This window comes from Schistocerca gregaria, unplaced genomic scaffold (assembly GCF_023897955.1).
Source record: "Schistocerca gregaria isolate iqSchGreg1 unplaced genomic scaffold, iqSchGreg1.2 ptg000818l, whole genome shotgun sequence".
Taxonomy (NCBI): domain Eukaryota; kingdom Metazoa; phylum Arthropoda; class Insecta; order Orthoptera; family Acrididae; genus Schistocerca; species Schistocerca gregaria.
This window is the reverse complement of record NW_026062185.1, coordinates 343,800-366,495: the sequence shown is the minus strand read 5'-3', so window position 1 is coordinate 366,495 and position 22,696 is coordinate 343,800. Positions and strand designations below refer to the sequence as shown.

General features: G+C 53.1%; 5 protein-coding genes across 5 annotated transcripts; 4 read left to right on the top strand and 1 right to left on the bottom strand.

The window, feature by feature from the left end:
- Positions 1-26: 26 nt before the first annotated feature.
- On the top strand, positions 27-2,979 carry LOC126322623 (DNA-directed RNA polymerase III subunit RPC1-like). Its single transcript, XM_049994504.1, is given in 4 exon segments — positions 27-521; positions 523-1,443; positions 1,656-2,179; positions 2,181-2,979. Coding segments are annotated over 4 exon segments (2,739 nt in total).
- Positions 2,980-3,017: 38 nt separating this feature from the next.
- LOC126322589 (glutamine--fructose-6-phosphate aminotransferase [isomerizing] 2-like) lies at positions 3,018-5,341 on the top strand. Its single transcript, XM_049994455.1, has 3 exons — positions 3,018-3,048; positions 3,116-3,324; positions 3,438-5,341. The coding sequence occupies exons 1-3, from the start codon at positions 3,042-3,044 to the stop codon at positions 5,235-5,237; spliced, it is 2,016 nt and encodes a 671-aa protein (XP_049850412.1). The 5' UTR covers positions 3,018-3,041; the 3' UTR covers positions 5,238-5,341.
- Positions 5,342-5,543: 202 nt separating this feature from the next.
- Positions 5,544-10,650, bottom strand: LOC126322588 (uncharacterized). The gene is made up of 2 exons (XM_049994454.1): positions 10,258-10,650; positions 5,544-10,158 (listed from the first exon to the last, which is right to left on the bottom strand). The coding sequence occupies exons 1-2, from the start codon at positions 10,502-10,504 to the stop codon at positions 5,804-5,806; spliced, it is 4,602 nt and encodes a 1,533-aa protein (XP_049850411.1). The 5' UTR covers positions 10,505-10,650; the 3' UTR covers positions 5,544-5,803.
- A 2,276-nt stretch (positions 10,651-12,926) lies between these two features.
- LOC126322590 (leucine-rich repeat protein SHOC-2-like) lies at positions 12,927-16,250 on the top strand. Its single transcript, XM_049994456.1, has 2 exons — positions 12,927-14,445; positions 14,783-16,250. Exons 1-2 carry the CDS (start codon positions 13,932-13,934, stop codon positions 15,628-15,630), a joined length of 1,362 nt encoding a protein of 453 aa, XP_049850413.1. The 5' UTR covers positions 12,927-13,931; the 3' UTR covers positions 15,631-16,250.
- Positions 16,062-18,404, top strand: LOC126322622 (serine/arginine repetitive matrix protein 2-like). The gene is made up of 4 exons (XM_049994503.1): positions 16,062-16,127; positions 16,499-16,789; positions 16,905-17,099; positions 17,145-18,404. The coding sequence occupies exons 1-4, from the start codon at positions 16,062-16,064 to the stop codon at positions 18,402-18,404; spliced, it is 1,812 nt and encodes a 603-aa protein (XP_049850460.1).
- The last annotated feature ends 4,292 nt before the right edge of the window (positions 18,405-22,696 follow it).

Genomic DNA, 22,696 nt, shown 5'->3' with positions numbered 1-22,696 from the left:
ACACACGCGAGACAGATGCCGAGGCGATGACGCTCATGAACGTCGCGCAGAACCTCGCCGCCCCCAAGAGCGGCGAGCTGCTCATTTCCGCCACTCAGGACTTCCTCACGGCCTCCTGGATCATCACCTCCAAGGACAGATTCTTCGGCCAGGCCGAATTCTCGCGAGTCGTCATGGGCTTCCTCGACGCCGACCAGCGCGTCTGTCTCCCGCCGCCGGCCGTCCTGAAGCCCGCCAGGCTCTTCACGGGCAAGCAGGTCTTCTCCGTGCTCATCCAACCCAACCGCTCCACGCGCGTCAACGTCAACCTCGAAACCAAACTCCGCAACTACGACAACAAACTCGCCGGCGAGATCATGAACGTCCAGGACGCCTACATGGTCATCCACAACGGCCACCTCATGTGCGGACAGCTCGACAAGTCCGTCCTCGGCGGCGGCAAGAACACGCTCTTCTCTCAGCTCCTCAAGTGCTTCAACGCTCAGGTCGCCGCCGACCGCATGTCCAGACTCGCGCGACTCTGCGCCCCGCTACCTCGGCGAGCACGGCTTCAGCATCGGCATCTCCGACGTCACGCCCAGCCACTCGCTCATCCGCAAAAAGGCCTCGCTCGTCGCCGACGGCTACCAAAAGTGCGACGAATACATCCGCGAATACCTCACCCACCAACTCGTCCAGGAAGCCGGCGCCACGCCCGAGCAAACCCTCGAGAGCCGCCTCGAGTCCACTCTCTCCGAGATCCGAGACTCCGCGGGCAAACTCTGCATCGACGAACTCAGCCAAAACGACCCCCTCAACTCCCCGCTCATCATGACCCTCTGCGGCTCCAAAGGCAGCAAAATTAACGTCTCCCAAATGATCGCCTGCGTCGGACAGCAAACCGTCAGCGGTCAGCGCATCCCCAACGGCTTCCTCAACCGCACTCTCCCGCACTTCGACTTCGAGTCCAAGCACCCCGCCGCCAAGGGCTTCGTCTCCAACTCGTTCTTCAGCGGCCTCACTCCCACCGAATTCTTCTTCCACACCATGGGCGGGCGCGAAGGACTCGTCGACACCGCCGTCAAGACCGCCGAAACCGGCTACATGCAACGACGCCTCATGAAGGCCCTCGAAGACCTCTCCGTCCAGTACGACGGCACCGTCCGCGGCACCGCCGGCAACATCGTCCAATTCACCTATGGCGACGACGGCGTCGAGCCCACTCTCACCGAAAGCGACATCTTCCCCTTCGACCTGAAAACCCACTGGCAACACTCCGTCCTCACCACACTCGAGCAAACCAGAGAATCCCACCCCTCTCTCCCCCCCCCCCCTCCCTCCCTGGCAAATCCTCGAAACCGTCCACCAACGACTCCTCCGCCCCGTCTTCCAACAATTCCCCAAAAAGTTCCTCCAAGACATCCGCCACCACTTCGTCTCCCAAGACCTCTCCCTCCTCATCGAGTGGGACCGACTCCACTCTCCCTCTCGCGACGCGCGCTACCCCTCTCTCTTCGCCGCCAAAATCGCCTCCCTCTCCCTCGACGACTCCGCCGTCGTCGACCACCTCGTCCGACTCCGCTTCGACCTCGGCCTCGACCCCCTCCTCACACCCCCCCCCCGCCGACCGCCCCGCCCCCCCCCCCGACCCCCGCGAGGCCCTCTCCTCCCAACTCGTCCACGTCTCCGCCCTCACGCTCTCTCACTTCTTCGAGCACCTCGAGCGAAAACTGCTCCAATCCCAAGCCGAACCCGGCACCGCCGTCGGCGCCCTCTGCGGCCAGAGCATCGGCGAACCCTGCACCCAAATGACGCTCAAAACCTTCCACTTCGCCGGCGTCGCCAGCATGAACATCACCCTCGGCGTCCCCCGCATCCGCGAAATCATCAACGCCACCAAAACCATCTCCACCCCCATCATCGAGGTCAAACTCGACAACGAAACCTCCCCCGAAGCCTCCAAACTCGTCAAGGCCCGCATCGAGAGCACCACCCTCGAAGAAGTCATCCAGTACATCAAAGAAGTCTACGACGCTCACCAATGCTACCTCCTCGTCAAACTCGACCTCGCCCGCATCCGCTCCCTCTACCTCTCCTGCGACGCCCACTCCGTCTCCAACGCCATCCTCAGCCACTCCAAACTCAAGCTCCAACCGGAACACGTCGTCGTCACCGGCAAAAACCACGACAAAATCATGGTCTTCCCCCCGGAAGAACTCGGCCACAGCAAAAAAAACCACCCTCACCAAGTCCAAACTCTACATCTCCCTCCAAGCCCTCAAACTCGCCCTCCCCAACGTCGTCGTCAGCGGACTCAAAACCATCAAGCGCTGCGTCATCCGCGAGGACCGCGGCAAAGCCGGCGCCCCAAACCAGTACTCCATCCTCGTCGACGGCCTCGACCTCCTCGGCGTCATGTCGCAGCAAGGCGTCAACCCCAACTTCACCAAAAGCAACCACCTCCTCCAAATCCAAAAAACGCTCGGCATCGAGGCCGCCAGGAGGGCCATCATCGAAGAAACCGCCTACACCATGAAACTCCACGGCGTCTCCGTCGACCCCAGGCACCTCTACCTCCTCGCCGATTACATGACCATGCAGGGCGAAATCCTCGGCATCACGCGATTCGGCATCGGCAAGACCAGCGAGTCCGCCCTCATGCTCGCCTCCTTCGAAAAAACCCCCGACTACCTCTTCGAAGCCGGCAAACGCGCCTTCAAAGAGTCCATCTCCGGCGTCAGCGAGTGCATCATCATGGGCAGACCCATCCCCCTCGGCACCGGCCTCTGCAGGCTCATCTACCAACACCCGGACCTCAAGCCCGAGGGCACCACGCTCGCGCCCAAACAACTCCTCCTCGGCGACGCGCTCCCCCGGCAACGCCTGCAAGTTCTAAAAAAAAAAAAAAAAACAGCAAAAAAAAAAAAAAAAAAAACACGAGCGCGCGTCCCTCGCACGCGCTCCGCCGCCCCGAGAAAAGCCCCTCAATTCCAAAAATAAAAACCAAAAACCAAGAAAAAAAAAAAACGCTCAGTCTCTCTTCTCTGATATACGGCGACAACATGTGCGGTACGCCCCGCGCCCCCCACGACGCCCCCCCCCCCCCGCCAAACTAACCCCCTCCCCCCCCCCCCAGGCATATTCGCCTATCTAAACTACGGCGTACCAAGGACCAGGAAGGAAATAACCGACCTCATCCTAAACGGCATCAAAAACATGGAATACAGGGGCTACGACTCCGCCGGCATCGCCATAGACGACGACAACGGCGACACCTGCATCCTCAAGTCAATAGGCCCCGTCCAAAACCTTTCCAACCTCATCGACACCAAACTCGAAAACGAGGTACACACTCGCGCCGCTCCCGGACTCGACCGCCGGGACCCTCGCTCCCCCGCCCCATTTCCCAAGCCGCGCTATTTTTAACTTGCTCGTTGCACCCGCGTGAGACAATTTAGACCAGCACCCTCTGCACCCACGTCGGACTCGGACACACCAGGTGGGCCACCCACGGCGTCATTCACCCTAGAAACTGTCACCCCATCTCCAGCAGCGACCAGCACGAGTTCGTCGTCATCCACAACGGCATCCTCACCAACTTCCAGGAAATCAAGGACATGCTCATCTCCAAACACTACACCTTCTCCACCGACACCGACACCGAAGCCGTAGCCAAACTCTGCCTCTACTTCTACCACCAACTCGTCAAAGAAACGTCCAAAAAACCCACGTTCTGGCACGTCGTCCTGCGCGTCGCCCTCGCCATCCAAGGCGCCTCCGCCATCCTCTTCAAGTCTAAACTCTACCCAGGCGAACTCTGCGCCTTCGAGCGCGGCTCCTCCCTCATTCTGGGCATCAAGTCCGGCGACGACGCGGTCTACGCCGACCTCCTCACCTCCCCCACTCAAGACCCCCCCTCCGCCTCACAAGCAAGCTCCCTCAACGACAGTATCCTCCGACTCAACCCCCACCACAGAGAATACTTCATCGCCTCCGACAACACCGCAATCGTCGGCCACACTCGCCGCGTCGTCTACCTCGAAGACAACGACGTCGTCCACTTCTCCTCCAACGGCAGCTTCCAATTCCTCCGCCCAGAAGGCAACTGCGGCGGCGAAAACGACAAGCGAAAACTCTCCGACATCAGCTGCACCCTCTTCCAACCCTCCAAAGGCAACTTCGCGCACTACATGCTCAAAGAAATCTTCGAGCAAAAAAACATCTTCAACACCATGCGAGGACGCATCAACTTCGACACGGGCAAAGTCATCCTAGGAGGCATCACCTCCCACATCGACAGCATCAACCGCTCCCGTAGACTCGTCCTCATCGGCTGCGGCACCAGCTACCACGCCATCCTCGCCTCCAGGCAACTCCTAGAAGAACTCACCACGCTCCCCGTCAGCGCCGAAATCGCCTCCGACTTCCTCGACCGCTCCCCCCCCATCTTCCGAGACGACACCTGCTTCTTCGTCTCTCAGTCCGGCGAAACCGCCGACACGCTCCGCGCACTCGAGTACTGTCGCAAACAAAGCGCCCTCTGCGTCGGCATCACCAACGTCGTCGGCTCCATCATCAGCCGACTCACCGACTGTGGCGTCTACCTCAACGTCGGCCCCGAAATCGGCGTCGCCTCCACCAAAGCCTACACCGCGCAAATCGTCTGCATCTGTCTCATCGCCCTCAAACTCGGCGAAAACCGACTCAACACCGCCGAACAACGCCTAACCATCGCCAAACAACTCCAAAACCTCCCCAACCTCATCGAAAAAACCCTCGAACTCTCTCCAAAAATCCAAACCATGGCCCACAAATTCTCCAACTGCAACAACTTCATCCTCGTCGGCCGCGGCTACCAGTACTCCACCTGTCTAGAAGGCGCCCTCAAAATCAAAGAAATAGCGTACATCCACACCGAAGGACTCAACTCCGGCGAACTCAAGCACGGACCACTCGCCCTCATCGACCCCAAAACCCCCCTCGTCCTCCTCCTCACCAAAGACTCTCACTACGAACGCAACCACTCCACCCTGCAACAAATCCTCTGTCGCGACGGACACCCCGTCGTCATCTGCACCGAAGGCGACAACCTGTCCAAAAACGTCGTCTCCGACACCATCGAAGTCCCCTACACCATCGACTGCTTGCAACCCATCATCAACATCATCCCACTCCAGCTCCTAGCCTACTACATGGCCTCCAACCGCGGCATCGATGTCGACAAGCCCAGAAACCTCGCCAAATCTGTCACCGTCTAAAACACAACCGCTCTCTGCCCCGCGCGCGCACCCCCACCCACCTCTCACGCCCATTCACCCCAAACCACCCTCATAATAAAATCCTCCGTAAGCCACACCCACAACTCCCCCCCCCCCTTTTCTTTTCGTACCGCTCGCCGACCTCGAACCCCCGCGACTCCAAAACACCACCTCGCCGCACTCCACCTGAAACAAACCCCCCCTCTTGCGCCACCGCGCGCTCCCAAAACCCACCCAGGACAAACTGCTAAACCTGCACGTCAGGTAGCTCAACTGTCAAAAAAAAAAAATTCCACAAAATCCACAAAAAAACCGCCCCTCCCAAACACCAACTTTTTGAGATCCTACAGATACCCCAAAGCCTCCAATACACTCAGACCTCCCCCGCAACCCAAGCACTGCGGTCCCAATAAACTCTCCCATCCGCACCTAACTCAACACTCGAACCCCTTCATCCGCACCTTGCATTCACGCGAAACCTCAACATAGGCACTTCTCTGAATCGCGCTTTCCGGCCGTCTCCACCCGCGTCTCTCTAAACGCTCGCAGACACCGTCGCCGCTACCTTAAACCGCCTCAGACTGAATCAACAACTCGCTCAACTCAGCATCGACTCCTGCTATCTGAGACAGCAACTCAACGGGCACGTCAAACGAATCCGCGCACGCCTTGAACTGGGCAACTATCTGACGCACCACGGCAGAGACCTGACCCCTCCAAACCTCGTCAACTTCTTCTGCTTTTAAACATTCCGGATTGTAACTCGCAACCGCGACATAAAGAACTAGTACAAACACAATCCAGTCAGCGCGCTCAGACTCAGGCATTTTGTTCAAATTGTCCAACAACTTCCGCCTCGCGGCGTGCAACATAGAATAAAATATAAGCACAGCGTAGTTAACGGCGGACATCTCCTCTTTTCTCAGATGCAAGGATAACGGTCGAAATAGCCTTAAAATAGCGCGGTGCCTCTTCATTGTCTCCAACACGAAAGAGCCCTTTTCTCGGCAAAACCTTGAAGCAGCGGTGGACGCAAGGCCCAAAAGGCACTGTGGCGCTGCCTCGATGAGACGAGAAGCAAGTGTCAGCGCGGACGCCTGTGACTCCAAATAAAAGCACTGGTTCCTTTCAACCAACGAGCAGATCGCGCTTTCAAAGACCAAATCCAGCACGACCGCGATAATCGTTTCTAACGTGTTTCTCTGCCCTTGAATCGCAGCAATCAACCTGCAGAACTCTCCTTCAAAGTCGCGTAGCTTTGCCTCGTCCATCTTCCTGATCGCCCCGTACAGGGCATAGGCCGATGCCAACGGCCATTCTTTGACCGCTTCTACGCTCTTTTCAGCGCTCTTTCGATCTGGACACTTGACGGTCAAAACTGCGACCAAGTCAGCGCATTTTTCAATCGGATGGCATATTTTGCACCAGTCAATTGCATCGCATGCCTTAATAGCCGCTTCAACTAGTATCTTAAGGCTGTTCCATTGCAGTACCCATATGGCGTGAAGAGGCGGAAATGATACGATCAGGCACTCCCGAATCATCGACAAATACTGACTTTGCTTTTTCGCGTCGAAAAAGTTGGACGACGACTCAAATAGCAGCTGAGATAGCAACGATGCAAAAACTCGCTTGATAAATCCACTGGACTCAAAAATCTCCGAATAATATCTCCAGTGCCTTTCGATAAAGGAAACCAACTTCCTTATCCCGTATTCGGTCATTCTCTCGCTCCCATTCTCCAAAAGTACAAGGCGAGCCGGAAGGAACTGAACGATGCGAAGCGCGTCGGTGAGCTTTTGGCGATCTAGGGCAGCGTGCCTATCAAGGTGCTGAACAAAACCATTTAGCCACTCCAATAGCCACATGTCCTCCGTTTTAATTGAAAGATTCGTCTCTTCCTGCGACGCGTCACGCTCTCCATTCGATACTCCGGCCGCACGCTTACTCGACCTGCTCTGCAACACGACGCCATAGACCGACGACAGGTGAATAGCCGAATTCTGTAACTCCAGCAAAACCGCCTGCTCTATTAAGTCATACGTCGCCGCATAGTCATTTTGGACGATTTGATGAGAACACAGAATGTGATGGTCAGACACGAGGGGTGTTGACGGAGAGCAACTCAGATGACAGGTAACCTGCTGTCTCCACGCGACCAGTTCGTCCAATAAGGTACTGCACAGCTGAGAAAAATTATTTTTGAACTCTTTTTCTAAATAGTAATTGTGCAATTGAACGTGAAACCAATAAAGCCTCAGCTGCACAGGAATCACGTCTTGATTTGGCAAAATGGCCTTCTCCTTCACCAGCAGCTCGCGGAGCGTATATCTCGGCGCTACACCCAGCCAGGCCTTGAGAGCAGAACATTTCATAACGGTTAAAAAGTTCTTGTGTACCAAATACGTGGAGGATTTTTCGGCCGCGTTCGGGGTCAGCAATTCTAGTTTAGACTGAATCCAAACCAACAGCTTGGTCATGCACGTCGGTAAGATGCCCACCTTCGCGCGAGCCGAGCTCTTGTCCTGAATCGAGGGCGATCTGGTTCCAATCGAATGTCTCGCTTTGACAGGTTGATTGGTTTTAGAGGAGCTCAACTCGAGTTCGAACTCAGAGTAGTTTCTCGAATAACACCTCAGCGTGTAGTTCAGTAAAGATGCGGCCTGAATAATTCCAGAAGAGTTGCTGAGGCGAAAAATGCTGGACACAGCCGCGCTGCCTTCTATCACGTCACGGATGAACGCGCTGTCTTCCCTTCCGTTGCGCGACGAGATAACTGTCAAGAAAATAGACACGCATAAAAAGTCGATTGCGAGTACATTCTTGTCGCTTCTAGCTGGTGTCATGGCATCTCTGAACTCCTGTATCAGTGGTGGATACAGTCGCTTAGGGTTAGCAGAGTAGCTGCAAATGATGAAGCTTTCGGCCCAAGGAAAGGTAGAAGATTTCTGTTTTTCTCGTGCAAAAAGAACGGCCGATTTAAACGAGGAATATAGCAACGAATGGACAATTATAGATATCCCCGGAGTCAACTCATCATTTTTCAATGACAAGCAGATAAGAGATCCAATGTTCTCGGTCACCCTCTCAACAAGAGCGAGTGAAGCATTCTCTTTTACTAGTTGGCTCCATTTGATAACCGAGTATTTTACTTTTTCAATGTTCGATAAATTCATCCATTTTTCCATGCCGAAATGGGCGCCACAGAGCGCAGTGAGGTCCTCCTCTTCAATTGGTGTAAGCTCCCCTTGTCCATGGCTCGGCTTCTCCGACACGCACCCCTGTTGCATCGCCAACTTGCGCGATTCCCTCAACATGTTCAGGTGGTCTGGTTGAAGAAAAGGCTCAAGCTTTTCGATCATCTGAGACTCCAGAGAACCGCTCGGAGACTCCAGACTTTGTTTCAAGAGTATTTCTAATATCGATCGTAGCTTGTTGCTTTGAAATAGGCTCATCACTGCTATTTCGGACGTCGGCAGCTTCGCCTCGAATTTGAATTCGTTGAGCCAGGTATCGGCTTTTCTTTTCAATTCCTGCTCTTGTGCCAACAATGCGCCAGTATCCAAATGCACTAGCTCAGAGGTGGCCAGTCTACGAAAGTATAGCGCTGCCTGCTTATAATACTCGACCGTTTTGTAGGCACCGAGAAAAGATTGCAAATAGCGTCCGTGTCTGAAAATATCCTCTTTCTGTTGAATCGGCAACATGTGAATCAGAGCGTTCACAATCAGCATCTTTTGGTCTGGATGACGAGTGGTGGACAACGTATCTAGAAGAAAATTTTCGTAAAAACAAACTTCAGGCGAAGAGCCGCGTCGATCGACAAGCACATCTACTTCGTCTTCGCAACCTCCCTGCGTGGCCGGTGCATTGGACTTGATAAGCAGTACGTGCGCAAACAAGAAGGATGCCGTCAAATGCAACAGTCGGCCAGTATTGAGCGCATCGGCCTTGATCTTTTCCAAAACATTGACTAGAACATTCCATGTTGAAGCAACCAAAATTCGTTTTAATACCACGATGCTGAATTCGATGTCGAGTTTCTCAACCGCATTCATAGCCAATTTCTCGAAGACCCCGAGTATCGATTCAGCTTGAAACTCACTTGTCACAAATGTTACGAGGTTATCTGAATGAGACTTTTGATGGGCGAAACTCGACCTCGCCATATCTAAAAACGGACCGAATTTGGAGACAAACGTCTCGATACAAATTGGCTCGACAACGTTATCTCTTTCGCTCAATGAAAACAGTTTTTCTAATAACTTTTCAGATAAAATCTTGGCCAAATCCGAAGAAGCGATTGACTTAGTCAGTTCGAGCACTTTTTTGTACACTGCTATGGCCTCGCGGTCGTCATTTTTTGCAAAAAGGCGGTTTAGGAGTTCCTTGACAACAGCATAGGCACCGGCAGAACTATGCGACTTAGAACAAAAAATCAAAATGATTTCTGTGACGAACTGGTCAAAACACGAACAACCCCTTTTATGAGCATCGAAAAGCGAGGCGACAAGTGACGCCAAAATTCGGTCGAGTGACTCCGCTTGGAGGGAACTCAGCTCTTTGAGATATCCAAGTATTCTCAAAATTCCAAACTTGTGTAGCAAAACCAAGACGTAAACGTTAGAAATAGCATATGAACTGCGGCACGCAGCCGATAGCAGTAGCGGTCTGTCAATAGCGTGGTTGTTGAGCGGGCGGATGATCTGCTCCAAGGCGCGATTCAAGACCGCGTCATCGGGTGGCAAATGTTGTACGGAATGAACGTTTTTTAAAACTTGAATTGTGTATTCTTTGGGACTTTGCGACGGTTTTTTGCAACGACTGATAGAAGAAGTGACCAACAAGGCTTGATTCTGCGAAGTTAAGCGCTGCCTCTTTTTGCGGTTTTCACACTCTGCAACAAGCGATGGACGAGGTACTGAGTAGAGGCGTGTGCACGTCGCGCGCGCATTTGCGAAAAAAAGTCAGGTTTTTTATTCTCGGTTACCGCCAAAAACGTGGCAAGGATTGAACGTACTAAGTACCTCTTGATTTTCGGCTGCACACTTACTATCATATTCGAAAATTGAGTGGTCTAAAAGTAGTGACTGGTGCTTATCGACGATGAATAATATCTGATGATGCAGACTTTCAAGTTCTGTGCTCGCATGCTCAGCATTCCTCTTGAAACGTTTGGCGGAATCGAAACGAGATGGACTCTCGAAAACGTTTGGGTCGCCTTCACGCGCTTCCTTTGAGCGCTTACCTTCTGCTTGCTTGCTCATACTAGCCGTTAAATCCAAACAAATGGTTAATTTGAACTTGTTTCATGGTTTTGTACATCTTAGCTGATCGCGATTGGGGGTTTTTCCGAGGACGACAAAGCAGGACGATCTTCTGGGCGACCAGTTAACTGCTCGAGGTCAAGGGTGAATAGATTTCGTAGGCAGTTTTTAGAGCTTGAAAAATTTAGACCACAAAAAATGAAAAAAAAAGTGTATTATCTAGCTTCATGCTAGTGGACTGAGTGCACAGGCTAAGCCGGCTTGACAGAAATTCGCCAAGCTGGGCCTTGAGGAAAACAACTATTAGAAAAATTAGGGGATATTTTGTACTGAATTTTGAAGGTTTTTTTTCTTATTCTGCGTACACTTCAAAAAGAGAACGGCGAGGCTTTGGCCAATGTTTGTGCTTCGTAGAGTCATTCAAAGGCACGATTCATGTAGAACATCGAAGGACTACGCACCGAAATTTGTCGCTTCTGTCTCGTCTAGCTGCCTTTTATCACAGGTTCATCGCGCCGGGCCACCATTAGCAGCATTACCCGTCGAATTGACGACGTCGCTTGCATCTCGCGTCCGAACCAAGCGCTCGCCCTTTTGGAACGTTCTGCATGACAATAGAGGTTTAATCAGAGCTCCGTGGTATTCAGTTCAGAAGTTTCGATGCAGCGCAATTTCTTGTCGATCTCTCTCTACCGAGACAGCGAACCAAGACGTCTTAATGGAATTCATTGATGAAGTATTTTCCGACGAGGTACCCGACTCCAAACTGTTGCTCAACATTTACAAAGGCGAGCCCGGTCCAGAAACAAACAAGCAAGTCAAAACCGATTTATCTTTAAGAAAAAAGCCAATCCTGAACGGCGTCAAATCTCCACCCCCGAAAAATTTTTCCCGTATGTTCTCTAAGTCGACGAATATTGAAGAACTACAGAATCACCTTTCCACTACCTTCGCGCTGAATTTGAAGAACACCAAAAACCTCATCCACGCGTTCGAGAACATCGTGGTAGGCGCGGGAGTGAAGCCCATGAACAGTTCCCTGTTTCATCTGGGAAAAGAGCTGATTGAGCTCCGAATTTACGAGGCGCTCGTTAAAACCTATCCGCAGCTCATGTACAGCTGTTTGGTAGAGTTGGTTCAACAAGCCATTGACAAAGAGAGCATTTCGGACTTGGTTTTGAAATATTCTTTAGAGCCCTACATTTCCATCCTTCCAAAAATTGATCTCCGACAGTTCGAGAATCCTGCTTCCGTTTGCTTCGACTTAGCGACCGGCGCCTATTTTTCTCTGGTCGGCGCGATATTTTTGGAGCACGGATACGACGAAGCTTCTAATTTTGTTTTCAAAACCCTGACATTGCAAAAACTTACTCTGTATCGGATCTATAAATTGAAGTCTCCTCAAGGCGTCCTTCGCAAAAAGTCTAATCTGACCGACTTACTCTATAAGCTCCGACTTCCCTTGCCGACGTACAAAATAGAAAAATTCGTGCTCAGACACTTGAAACTCTATCAAGCGGTGGCGATGTCCGGCACCAGGATTATTGGGAGGGGAATTGGGAAAAGCAAAAAGTTGGCCGAGCAACGAGCGGCCGAGAACGCGTTGATCAACTATTGGCTCAAAGAGAGACCGATCCATAACGAAAACAATGCCTAATGTGCGTTCTGCTCGAAGAAACGTACAGGGAAGCGCTCAACTCTACAACGGTATTCGCAAAATACACAAATAAAATGTACTCTTCCTCTGATAGCAAGCGGACATTTTTTGTGTTGGTTGGCCACCTGTCATCCCAGAATCCATGCTTAGATTTCGGCTGAACCAAGACGCCGAGACATACTGCAGAGACGACGCTGCGACCTTGGCGATGCGTCGCCTCGCACCGAGGGGCGACGCAGAATCTAAGTCAACGCGACTAAAAGTTTTTTAGGGAACGAAACGTATAAAATGCGTACACCTCTCTTTTTGTAGCCGTGATAACGACAAAAATGGTGCAGCCCTGTATCAATGGCCTCTCGAAGATGATACGGTTCAAGGCGCGGAAAACATTGGAAGACGCCTTTTTCTCGGCGCAGAGGGATATGTTGCTAACGAAGTCTCCAGCAGACCCTCGCAATGACGTTTTTGTCGTCAGGGCTAATGCAATTTTCCAGATGTGCTTTTGTTTTTTTTTTTTTTTTTTTTGTAAAAAAAGACCGGTATGCGCGTGTCACACGTATCATGACATACACTTTAGGCAGACGTTTTGAAAAGAGCGCCAAGAGAGGCGAATGAGCTTTGATTGGTTTTTTTGATTCGTTTGGTTCATTTTTGCATGTTTTCATTGTCGAGGCGAGCAAATACAGCAGTCGTCTGTTTTTCGACCTGGACACGCAATCTAGATATGCAATCTTTTCGCGCGTCAAATGTCCGCCTTGTCGAAGCAATCGATGCTGCAGTTAGCGCCCTCGGCTAAAGGCAAGGGTCCTGCATAAAAAGGCAGTGCTGACATTGCGCATAAGAAATCTCTCCGTGACAAGGCTGCGCTTTCGCCTGTTATACACAAGGGCGGCCCTGCGTGGCCAGTCGCCTACAGCTCTGAGCATTCTGTGCGCATGCGACGTGCTTTTTGGCAGACGTCAAATTTGTCGTTCACCAGAAAACAACCTTGTATTGTGATGGCCATATCATCTTGTCCTGCGCTCTTATGCGTGCCAGACTTCCTTTTTCAGCCTGTGCGCTCGGCCCTTCATCGAGATAGAGGAATTGCAGAATTTTACGGACCAAAATTTTCTCAAAAAAGGACAAACAATTTTTGGCTCGCAGCGTTTAGTCTTGGAGCAAATCTTAGCGACAGAGCAAAATGTCTTCGGGCGAGCTCGGGCGATATCAGTCTTCCGGACAGGGTGCACTCTCTGATTTCAGGCTAAAGGATTATTCAGGAACAATCAAAAGCCGACTACGCGAAATGTGCTCGTATCCGAGAAACAAGCCTCAGCTCGGCGCGCAGTCAAGACGTTGGACGAGGGCAGACACAATTTTATTCGGGTTGAAATAGAAGATAGCGTTCTTGCCCGTGGCGTGGTTTAAAACATGCCTGTAGAAGCAGAAGGCTCAATCGGACTGACTTGCACAATTGCCAGGAACTGTCATTGAGACCTGAAAAAGCCGAACTATCGATACAAATGATGAAATCAGCCTCGAGACTCGGAGAAGCTACTCCTAATTACTTCGCTTTACTGGGAATGAAATGCATTGGCGTGCTCCTACCAAAAGAAATAGAAACTACAGAGCTTGCACCTCACAATCTCGCTCAGAGTCATGTTGGAAAAGCTATTGTATATCGGGACAACTGTATTCTGATATTGTGCTGAAACTGCACTGGTATAAACACCACTAACTTTTTTTTTTGAATCACAGATTTTATATCTACCCAAAGGCCCTGCAAGCATGGGCTCTCGATTATCTGTCAAAGCAAAAAACACTATTAAGATAGCTCTGGCCAATGACCTGGATGAACTTCGTTTGTCGGGCTGCAATATCAAGTCAATTCCAGCCAGCGAAATCAAGAAATGGCAGAATATCAGAGTCCTTGTTCTCTCTGAAAACTATATTGTCAGACTACCGAACAAAATAGACTGTCTGGTCTCCCTGGAGGTGTTAAAAATAGATTCTAACGAACTGGTCGGACTACCCGAATCCCTATTAGATTTTAAAAAATTACGCATTTTGAAACTCGCGTACAATAAATTAACCAAATTACCGGGCCCACTTTACAGGCTTGGGGCTCTAGAAAGGCTAAACGTGTTTGCCAACCCTCTTCCTTCAGAGTACCTTTCGACTCTGATTCGCCAACTTCAGCCCATAACAAGTCTCTGTTCTCTAAACTGTGGAGGCGTGAGTTTGAAGTCCTGGCCAGAAACCCTGTTCGAGGTACAGCAACTACAGGAACTTAACATAAAGAGTACGTTGTCCATTTCGAGTCGTCCGAGACCACGATAAGCACTTTTTCTCGCAAATGTTGAAATCGCATTCGGACGCAGCAAATATGCGTCGTATGTGTTGTGTGTATCTACACATGATACGTGCATGTATGAGAGATACTTCTTTGATGAAAGATGGAGGCAAGGGCAGGTCGGGTTGCACGGCGAGTTATGTTGCTTCGAATTCTCGCACATCATTACAGGTTGCCAATCCCTCGGATGGGAGGGGTCTGTTTTTTTCTGAAAATAGCACGTCTACGTCGAGACCATGCACAATTGTAACCGTTTTTTGTACGCGTGGACGATTTCACACGATAGGAAACCAGTTGACTGAGATTCCGGACAGCATCTCCAACTTGGTCAATTTGAAGAAGCTCATACTGTCTCATAACCCCATCGAAGTCCTTCCTATATCCGTGAGCAAGCTCAACAAGCTCACGAGGATCGAATGCGTTGAATGTCTATTCTCGGACCTCCACCAATATCCATTTGACCAGCTCAAAGAGCTTCGAATTGTTAACTTCAATTCGTGCAAGCTCACCTCCTTCCCTTTCTACCTGGGATATGTTACCAACCTTCAAGTACTGGACTTCGGGTGCAACTTAATAACTAAATTGAGTCACACAATAGGCTATATCGGCAGTTCGTTGAAGAAGTTAGACGTCAGCCAAAATCAGCTTACAGCACTACCGGGAGAACTCTCTATGTTGGATCTGAACATCGACCTTGATTTACAGCAAAACAATTTGCGCAGTCCGTTCAAAGAGAACGCCCATTCCAACCCTCAGCTCTTCGAAGCTATCATTCGATTTTGCCGCGCATGGGGACCCAATTGCACCATCGAAAAAGACGCCTTTACAACCGCCGTCAAAAACGTCCCAGGCGTTTTCTTGTTGACGGCCTTCGATTACATCAATCGTCCAAGAATTAGCGGAGGCGACATCATAGAAGTCTCCATCACTGAAACGAACCCAGAGAATCCGGAGGATAAAAGGCCGCCAATCAACAGAGACTCCTTCCTCTGTGCCCACACCAAAGACCTCAAAAACGGAACTTATGAAATAAACTATGTTTTTAAAAAATCTGGGACATTCGAAGTCGAAATCACCTGTGACTCTATGCAAGTCCGTGGCTCTCCTTTTTCTATCGTCGTCTTTGATAGCTAGCTGATCTCGAAAGCGCAATAACTTCCTAATCTCAAAGAAGCGTAGTGACTTCTTCGCGCACATCTTGTAAAATTTCTAAACCCTTGTTTTGACTGGTGTACGAATTATGTTCCCTCTTTTTTAATAGTGACTTTTTGCTCTTCTCTCCGTCCGGTTCCTTCGTTTGCTCTAATGACCTTCGCGCGGAACTCCCGTCGAGTGTCTAAGCGTTCTCACCTTCGCGTATGACTTCCTCCATCTGACAAACGCCCTCAGAATAACTCGCACCCGCACTCCTTCACAGAACGGATCTCCCTCTGGAAAGAAGAAGCTCGCGCCTCACGAGCCAGAAAAGGGTGTCGTCAACTAGTGTGTCCTGGCTCCAAAACTCGTGCGATCGCTTCCCAGATCTGGATTACTTAGCTGGCTTCTCTGTTCGTCCCTTCTCGATTATGTACCTCGGTAGCCGACCCCTCCGACGCGCCGTTCGAGTGCGCCTCGCCGAGGATATGCATGTCGTAGACTAGTCAGCTCGCTTTCTTTTTAATGGACGCCTACAATAAAAAATTTCTTCTTTAGCTTTGACACGTCCCGTACAAAAAAACCAGGCTTTTTTTCCCAAGAACCTTGGTTCGTGACAGAGTGACCCCTTCTGGCGCGGCGCGCCATGCCGAGCGATGCCTCCCACTTCGCCGCACCGAAACGTTGCAGCACCCGCTTGCCTCGCCTTCTCTCTTCACACGTCGCCCCAAATGTCTTTGAGCCCAAACTTTGCCGCCTGCTTTTTTTCGGAAACAAGCGTCGTCACAATTTGCCATTCTTGGTATATTTCTCCAGGCGGTACCTCGCCAGTTGTATATTATATACGCTTCGAAGCCAATGCTGGTAGGACGGACCGTGCTCATTCGTTTCCACAAATGTTCGCGCGGAACGCCACCTTCTTGCTCCTCGCTGCCTGCACGCGACGGCGGGCGGTCGTGGTCGACGGCCGCCACCAGCGCCGGAAGGCCCGGCCATTCGCCCAAACCCGCGCGATTCGAGCCCTTTCCTATTCGCCCACCACTCGGGCGGCCCTCGGCCGCTCCTGCTCGCCTGTGTACCGCCGCGAACGCGCCCCCGGCGACCGCTGCTCCTTCGAGGAAGGAAAAACAATCCGAACGCAGCTTGCCAGAAATCGAAGGTGCGCGTCGTAGAGAGAGCATCTGTCTCTCTATCCCCCCGCCCCTCCCCTAATCGTTTCTCTTCCCTCGACCAGACCTCTGCGCCCCCAATCAGCTCAAGCACCTCACATCCAGCCAGCGCGCGGAGGCAAAAAGACTGCTCTCAGCCGCGGTCAAGAACTCACCACGCAACGATCGATACCACCTCGCCTTGGGAATCCTCCACCACCTGTCACCAGAAGGCGCCGAGTCTCAAGCACTGTCCTTGAAGCACCTCAAAAAATCCATCAAGCTCAACCCCACGTCCTCGGAAGCCTTCTACTACTTGGGGCAAGAGCAAGCAAGACGCCAAGATTACCTCTCCTCCGTTAAGAGCCACGCTCGAGCCCTCGATATAGACCCCACGAATTCAGACGCGAGCAACAACCTCGGCTGGATATACTGGAAACTCTTGGACGCAGAGGACGCCTCCTCTCCGCAATCTCGACCCAACGCGCCGCCGGGCCAAAACTCGAAGAAGAAGTCGAAGAAACTGTCAAATCGCGCCCTGTCTGTCAAATATTTTCGCCAAGCCATCGAGCACGACCCAAACCACGCCATCGCCCACAACAACCTGGGGAACGTCTTGCTGGAAATCAGGGAAAAGCCAGAGCACCTCAACGAGGCTCTCGGCCACTTGGTCAAAGCGGTCGACTTGGAACCCAACAACGCCCAAATGCACTACAACTTGGCCGGCGCCTGGAAAGAAAAGGGCGAAATTCACGCCTCTCTCGCGCACTACAGGACCGCGCTCGACATCGGCCCCCAAACCGACCGCATGTGGAACAACCTCGCTCTGACGTACATCGAAGCCGGACAACTCGAGCTGGCGATAGACGCATTTTCCGCCGCCATCAAAATCGCCCCGGACAACGCAGAGCTGTACGCCAACAAGGCTCTGGCATATCGTCGCAGCCAAAGACCAGATCGCGCGCTAGAGTGCTACGAGCAGGCCACTTCTGCAATCCCGAACCACGAAGAACTCTTGGTCGGCCTTTCAAACTTGCAGCTCGAACTGGAACAATACGAGCAGGCTCGGCGAACCCTGACCGCGCTCCACGCCGTAAACCCCAACAACCCATCCCTGTACAAGTATCTAGGCATCCTGTGCATCCAGGAAGAGAAATGGACCCAGGCGACCTCTTACTTCGAAAAAGCCCTCTCTCTCGACCCCAAAAACCCGGAAATTCTGACCTATCTCGGCTCCTCTCTCAGGCAAGAGAGACAATTCGAACGGGCGGAAAGGATGCTCAAGCAAGCGTCCAACCTCGACGCCGACGCCTCTCAACCGCTGGAAAACCTGGGCGCGCTCTACCTAGAGCAGCAGCGATGGAACGACGCCATCAAGGCGCTCGAAAAAGTTCTCGAAAGAAAGCCAGACTGCGGCGAAACGCACATGAATTTGGCCTACCTCTTGCAGCAAGACGGGAGGATCCAGCAAGCCCTGACGCACTTCCAAACGTCGGTCACGCTCAGACCGGACGACTGGTTGTGCCACTACAACTACGCCGTCGCCCTGTCCGACGCCAAAAACGAGCCCCTTTCCAAGCTGCATATGGAGAGAGCCGCCAGTCTGAACCAGGAGTTTTTTCGTAACCTTCCGAACGACGAAGACATCTAGCAATGACGCGCTGCCCCCCGCGCATCCGCCCTCTTTGCTGTCAACGGGGAGAGACGCTCGCAACACGGCGCGCTTCTCCACTCCGCCCCCGAGCGTCGCCGCGGGTCCTCTGGTGCGCGCCAGCGCGTCTTCTTCCGCGCGCGTTCGTCCGCGCCGAGCCCTACGAGCAGGACCTCAGAAAGGGCGAACACCCAGTCAGCATGACGTAAATTTCGGTACGAGTAAAAAAAACCGCGCGCCTGTTTTTGAACGTCAGCTCCAACTCCTCTCTTCTCTCGCAAATCACCATGCTCGCCGCCTCGATGGTCGGAACCAACGCGCCTTGGTCAAATTGAACGCACATCTTCAACGTCTTCGTGTTGACCTCGTCCAAATTGTACAGGCAGACGCGCTTGCCCTTGAAGATGTGGTGCGTCAGCTGGTAGGCCTGGTGGCGCTCCGACTGTCGCGTCGATGGCATCTTTCCTTGCTTCAGGTACTGCTCGACCCAATTCACCGAGACGATCCAAGACCCCGCCAACGCTCCAAGCAAGCAGGCCCGCGTAACCACGCCGGGCTCTATCACGATGTGGCTGAACGTGTGCATCCGACGCGTTTGGATCTTGCGAACCTTTATGCCCAGCACGTTCGTTATCAGACGAGAGAGGCGCTCCTGCTCCGCCTTGTTCGACATCGACAGGCCGAACTTAAACGGCTTGATTTTCATCGACTTTTCTATCGGCAGAAAGCACGCCATTCGAACCACCGCGTCGGGGGAACGAAGCGCTCCAAAAGGCTGGAACTTCGGCTTTTTCGAGCTCGGACGAAACTCGGCCGAATTGTCGCCGCCGCTCGGACTCTCCCTCCTCTTACAACAACTCCAGCCGGAACCGTGCTGTTCCTCCCTTTCGGCGACAAACCAGACTTCGCTCCGCGAGGCAGCAATCTCCGCGCCCGACGCGCTGCTCGAACTGCGCTCTCTCGTCTCCGTCGAGTCCCCGTCCCTTTCTCCGTCTGCGCGGCTCGAGGCAAATCGCGACGCCGCCTGCGACGACGGGTCCTCCGCAGACTCCTCCAGCCCGCAAATGCGCGACCCCACCGGCATGCACTCCCCGTCACCAAATGGACCGCCCTCGCCACCGAAAACAGGAAAAGGCCTCTTCACGGCTAAATAATCCGGCGTCGACTTGGCGGAACGCTCCGCCGAACGCTTCCCCGAGCTTCTCTCGTCGAAGTTCAACGCACCTTTCAGCAATTTCCTCGTCTCGCGACCCAGAACCTCGCTCTTCGCGGCCCCCCAACCTCCATCGCCAACCGATGCCTCCCACCTCGGCGTGCTCCGCTCCGATTCCTCCTTGGCGCACGTCAATCTCTTCGACGCCCACTCTGCGGCTCTCTCCACTCGCTCCCTTCGCCCCTCTCCCACCGTCGCTTCTCTGCGCCTGTCCTCACCGCTCTCGGTCCCTTCCCCCCCCTTCGCTCGCTTCTTCAAACCCTGCGCCCCCCCGAGCTTCTCCGAACCCCCCTCTTCCGAAAGCAGTCGGTGCCTGTTGATTTCTTCGAATTCCCGCCGCGCTCGCTCTATCCACGCCTCCTGGCCCTCCACGGGCGCCCTCGTCCGCTCGCCCGCCCCCTCCTGGTCTCGCGCGCACTTCCTCAAATCCGCTCCGAACCCACTCAAACTCGGGTACGCCAGCTCTCTGGGGTGAAGCGGCGCCTTTTGAAGAATGCGCCGCCTCAGCCTCTCCAACAGCCTCGCAATCTTAGCCGACTTCAAGCTGTTCGGAATCAGGTCCAAGTACTCCACCAACCGGCTCTTGCTCTCGTCGTCTCCCTCATAGTAAAAGCGACTCAAAACCAATAACGCCGTCGGCGATCTCGCCGGCAGGCGCTTCTCGGCCATCCCCTTCAAGTAAAACAGAGCGATCTGTTTGAACACCTTCAACAAGTGACACCTCTTCGCACCCCCCGAGGGCCCCTCCCTCGACTCGACCTCCAACGACCGCCCAGCGTCGCTCGACAGCGCGTACGCCGTGATCAGGCGACTGACGTAGTGCAAAAACATGTAGTACTGGTCGGGCTCGAGATCCGGCGGCAACTTAACCGCCCACCTGCGCATCATGCGGAACAGCTTGCGCTGCGAGTCCGGAATCGTCACCAAAACCCGGTAAAACGCATCCAGCAACCCGCAAACCCCGCGAGCCCTCGAACGCGAGTCAAATATGTATTCATTGAACGTCTTCTTGACAAGCTGTTGTAGCATAAAACTCTCCGACTCTGGACCGCACAGCGACTTGCAAACCGCCTCCAGCGCCACCAATTGCAACTCAGCCGTCTCCGTCGCGTCCGCTATCGTGTTCAAAATCGAAAAAAAACCGCCTTCCCCCGCTTCGTCGCTCCTCTTTTCCTTGCCCTCCGGTAACGACTCCTGAAGACTCCTCGCGAACTCGCCCGTGTAAAGAACCACCCAATCGCTCAATATCTGAATCGCCAACCTCCTATTCTCAACTTCCACCAAACCGCTCTTCGCCACATCCATCACGCACCCAGCGTATCTCTTTACGTAAACCGTACTCATCGCGCACATCGAAACCAAGCACATCATCGCCGGCCTCAGGTGCGGGCTCTTTTCGCGCAAGTGCGGCTTCACAATTCCGCTCTCTATCCTCTCCAACTTCTCCTCGCTCAGCCGCTCCTCACACGAATCCAAAAACTCCGCCGCCATCACCATCGCGCACTCGCAGTCCCTCTGCAACAGCACCTTCAAAATGTAATCGACCACCGTGTCCGCGTACGCTTCAAACGACTGCGCCCTTCGCAAATTCGACATAACTCGCCTCACGACCTCGGGCTGCTGAACCCTCCGAAGCAGCCCCAACATCGCCTCCTCTACGCCCTCCCTCACCAACGGAATCCTGTAGTCCAAATACCCCGCGACGTAGAGAGCCAACTCCAACGCTCGCGGATCCAATTCGCACCTCCGTATCTCGGACGCAAATTCCGACATGCCCTCCGTCAAAACCTCATCCAACCACCTGTACAAATCACCGCTGTCTCCCCTCTCCCATAAATACTCGCAGTAAGCGCCAAGCGTCACATAGTAACTCGGACCACTCACCCTGCTCATCTCTGTCAGCTGCTCCTTCGCGAGCTCTCTCCCCGACCTGAACAACCCACTCAGAGCCCTACGAGCCACCTCGTCCCTGTCAAACAACTTCAAAAACCACTCCAGCCTGTTCTCCACGCTCTCCATCCAACACTCCAGCAACGACCCCATGCGGCTCTCCACGGACTCCCTCCACGCGGCCACCTCCGCCGCTGACCCAGCACCCCTCTCCGCATCAGCCGCCCCCAAACACACCTCCACCAACTTCCCTCGCTCCTCGAACGACAACTCGCTCGGCGGAACCCCCCTAAATCGGCCCAACACCTCGCACGTCAGCTCCGCGTTCGCACGGTCCACAAGTCGGACCATGCTGACTATCGCCCCCCGAACCAGCGGCACGGCCCTCAAACTCGCCAAGCAAACCTCCTTTTGCTCTCCAACTCCAATGTTCTGCAAGCAGCGGTCGACAATCGCCCTCTGAGTCTGCAAGTCCACTCTCTCGTGCATGCACCGCAAGAACGTAGCGCACTCCATCCTTATCTTCTCGTTCTTGTCTCTCAGATGGTCCAACGCGCAACCAACGCCACCTTCCAAAACGCCACACCTAGAACAACCGCGTGCACCAGCACAACCAACACCGGTGTTAGAACTTCCTCGAGATCTCGCTAAATAAACCTCTCCTTCCTGCGTCTGTGCAGTCGCAACCAAAAACTAAAGCGTTTTTTTTTTCCTGTTGCCGCCTTTTTGTACCACTCTGGCTCACCTTGAAAACGGACCGGACTCGCAAAGCACGCCAAAAAGCAAACCAATCGAGCGCTTTCGGACTTTGACGTGCGGCGCTCGAGACGTAACCAGCAGCATTTCGATGCACTTGTCGCGCAACTGCCTGGAACCTTCTGAGCGCGAGTCAGACACGTCATCTCTGGCAGGAGTTGTCAGCAGCTTCAGTATAAACCTCTTCAGAAGACTCGTCTCGGCCTTGCTCGGCTTAGCAAGGTATTTGTCCAACAAATACTGGACCACGAGCTTCTGAAACGTCTCGAAGAACATGTTCACGTTTTCGTCAGCCATCAGCTGAAGCGTTCGAATGTGCCGAGCATGCTGAAGCGGAGATTGGATAGCCTCTTCGAAAATCCTGACAATCCGCTCGCCGACGGTATTCATGCGTTAAAGCATAGGAGG

Excerpts from the sequence above, each read along its gene's own strand:
- LOC126322589 (XM_049994455.1), top strand. Across the intron at positions 3,325-3,437 it reads ACACCAAACTCGAAAACGAG|ACCAGCACCCTCTGCACCCA; the intron begins GTACACACTCGC and ends GAGACAATTTAG.
- LOC126322588 (XM_049994454.1), bottom strand. The coding sequence starts at position 10,504 with ATGAGCAAGCAAGCAGAAGGTAAGCGCTCAAAGGAAGCGCGTGAAGGC. Across the intron at positions 10,159-10,257 it reads CGAAAATCAAGAGGTACTTA|TACCTCGTCCATCGCTTGTT; the intron begins GTACGTTCAATC and ends GCCTCTACTCAG.
- LOC126322590 (XM_049994456.1), top strand. The coding sequence starts at position 13,932 with ATGGGCTCTCGATTATCTGTCAAAGCAAAAAACACTATTAAGATAGCT. Across the intron at positions 14,446-14,782 it reads ACAGGAACTTAACATAAAGA|GAAACCAGTTGACTGAGATT; the intron begins GTACGTTGTCCA and ends TTCACACGATAG.
- LOC126322622 (XM_049994503.1), top strand. The coding sequence starts at position 16,062 with ATGTACCTCGGTAGCCGACCCCTCCGACGCGCCGTTCGAGTGCGCCTC. Across the intron at positions 16,790-16,904 it reads CAGCTTGCCAGAAATCGAAG|CCAGCGCGCGGAGGCAAAAA; the intron begins GTGCGCGTCGTA and ends CCTCACATCCAG. Across the intron at positions 17,100-17,144 it reads GAAGCCTTCTACTACTTGGG|CCACGCTCGAGCCCTCGATA; the intron begins GCAAGAGCAAGC and ends CTCCGTTAAGAG.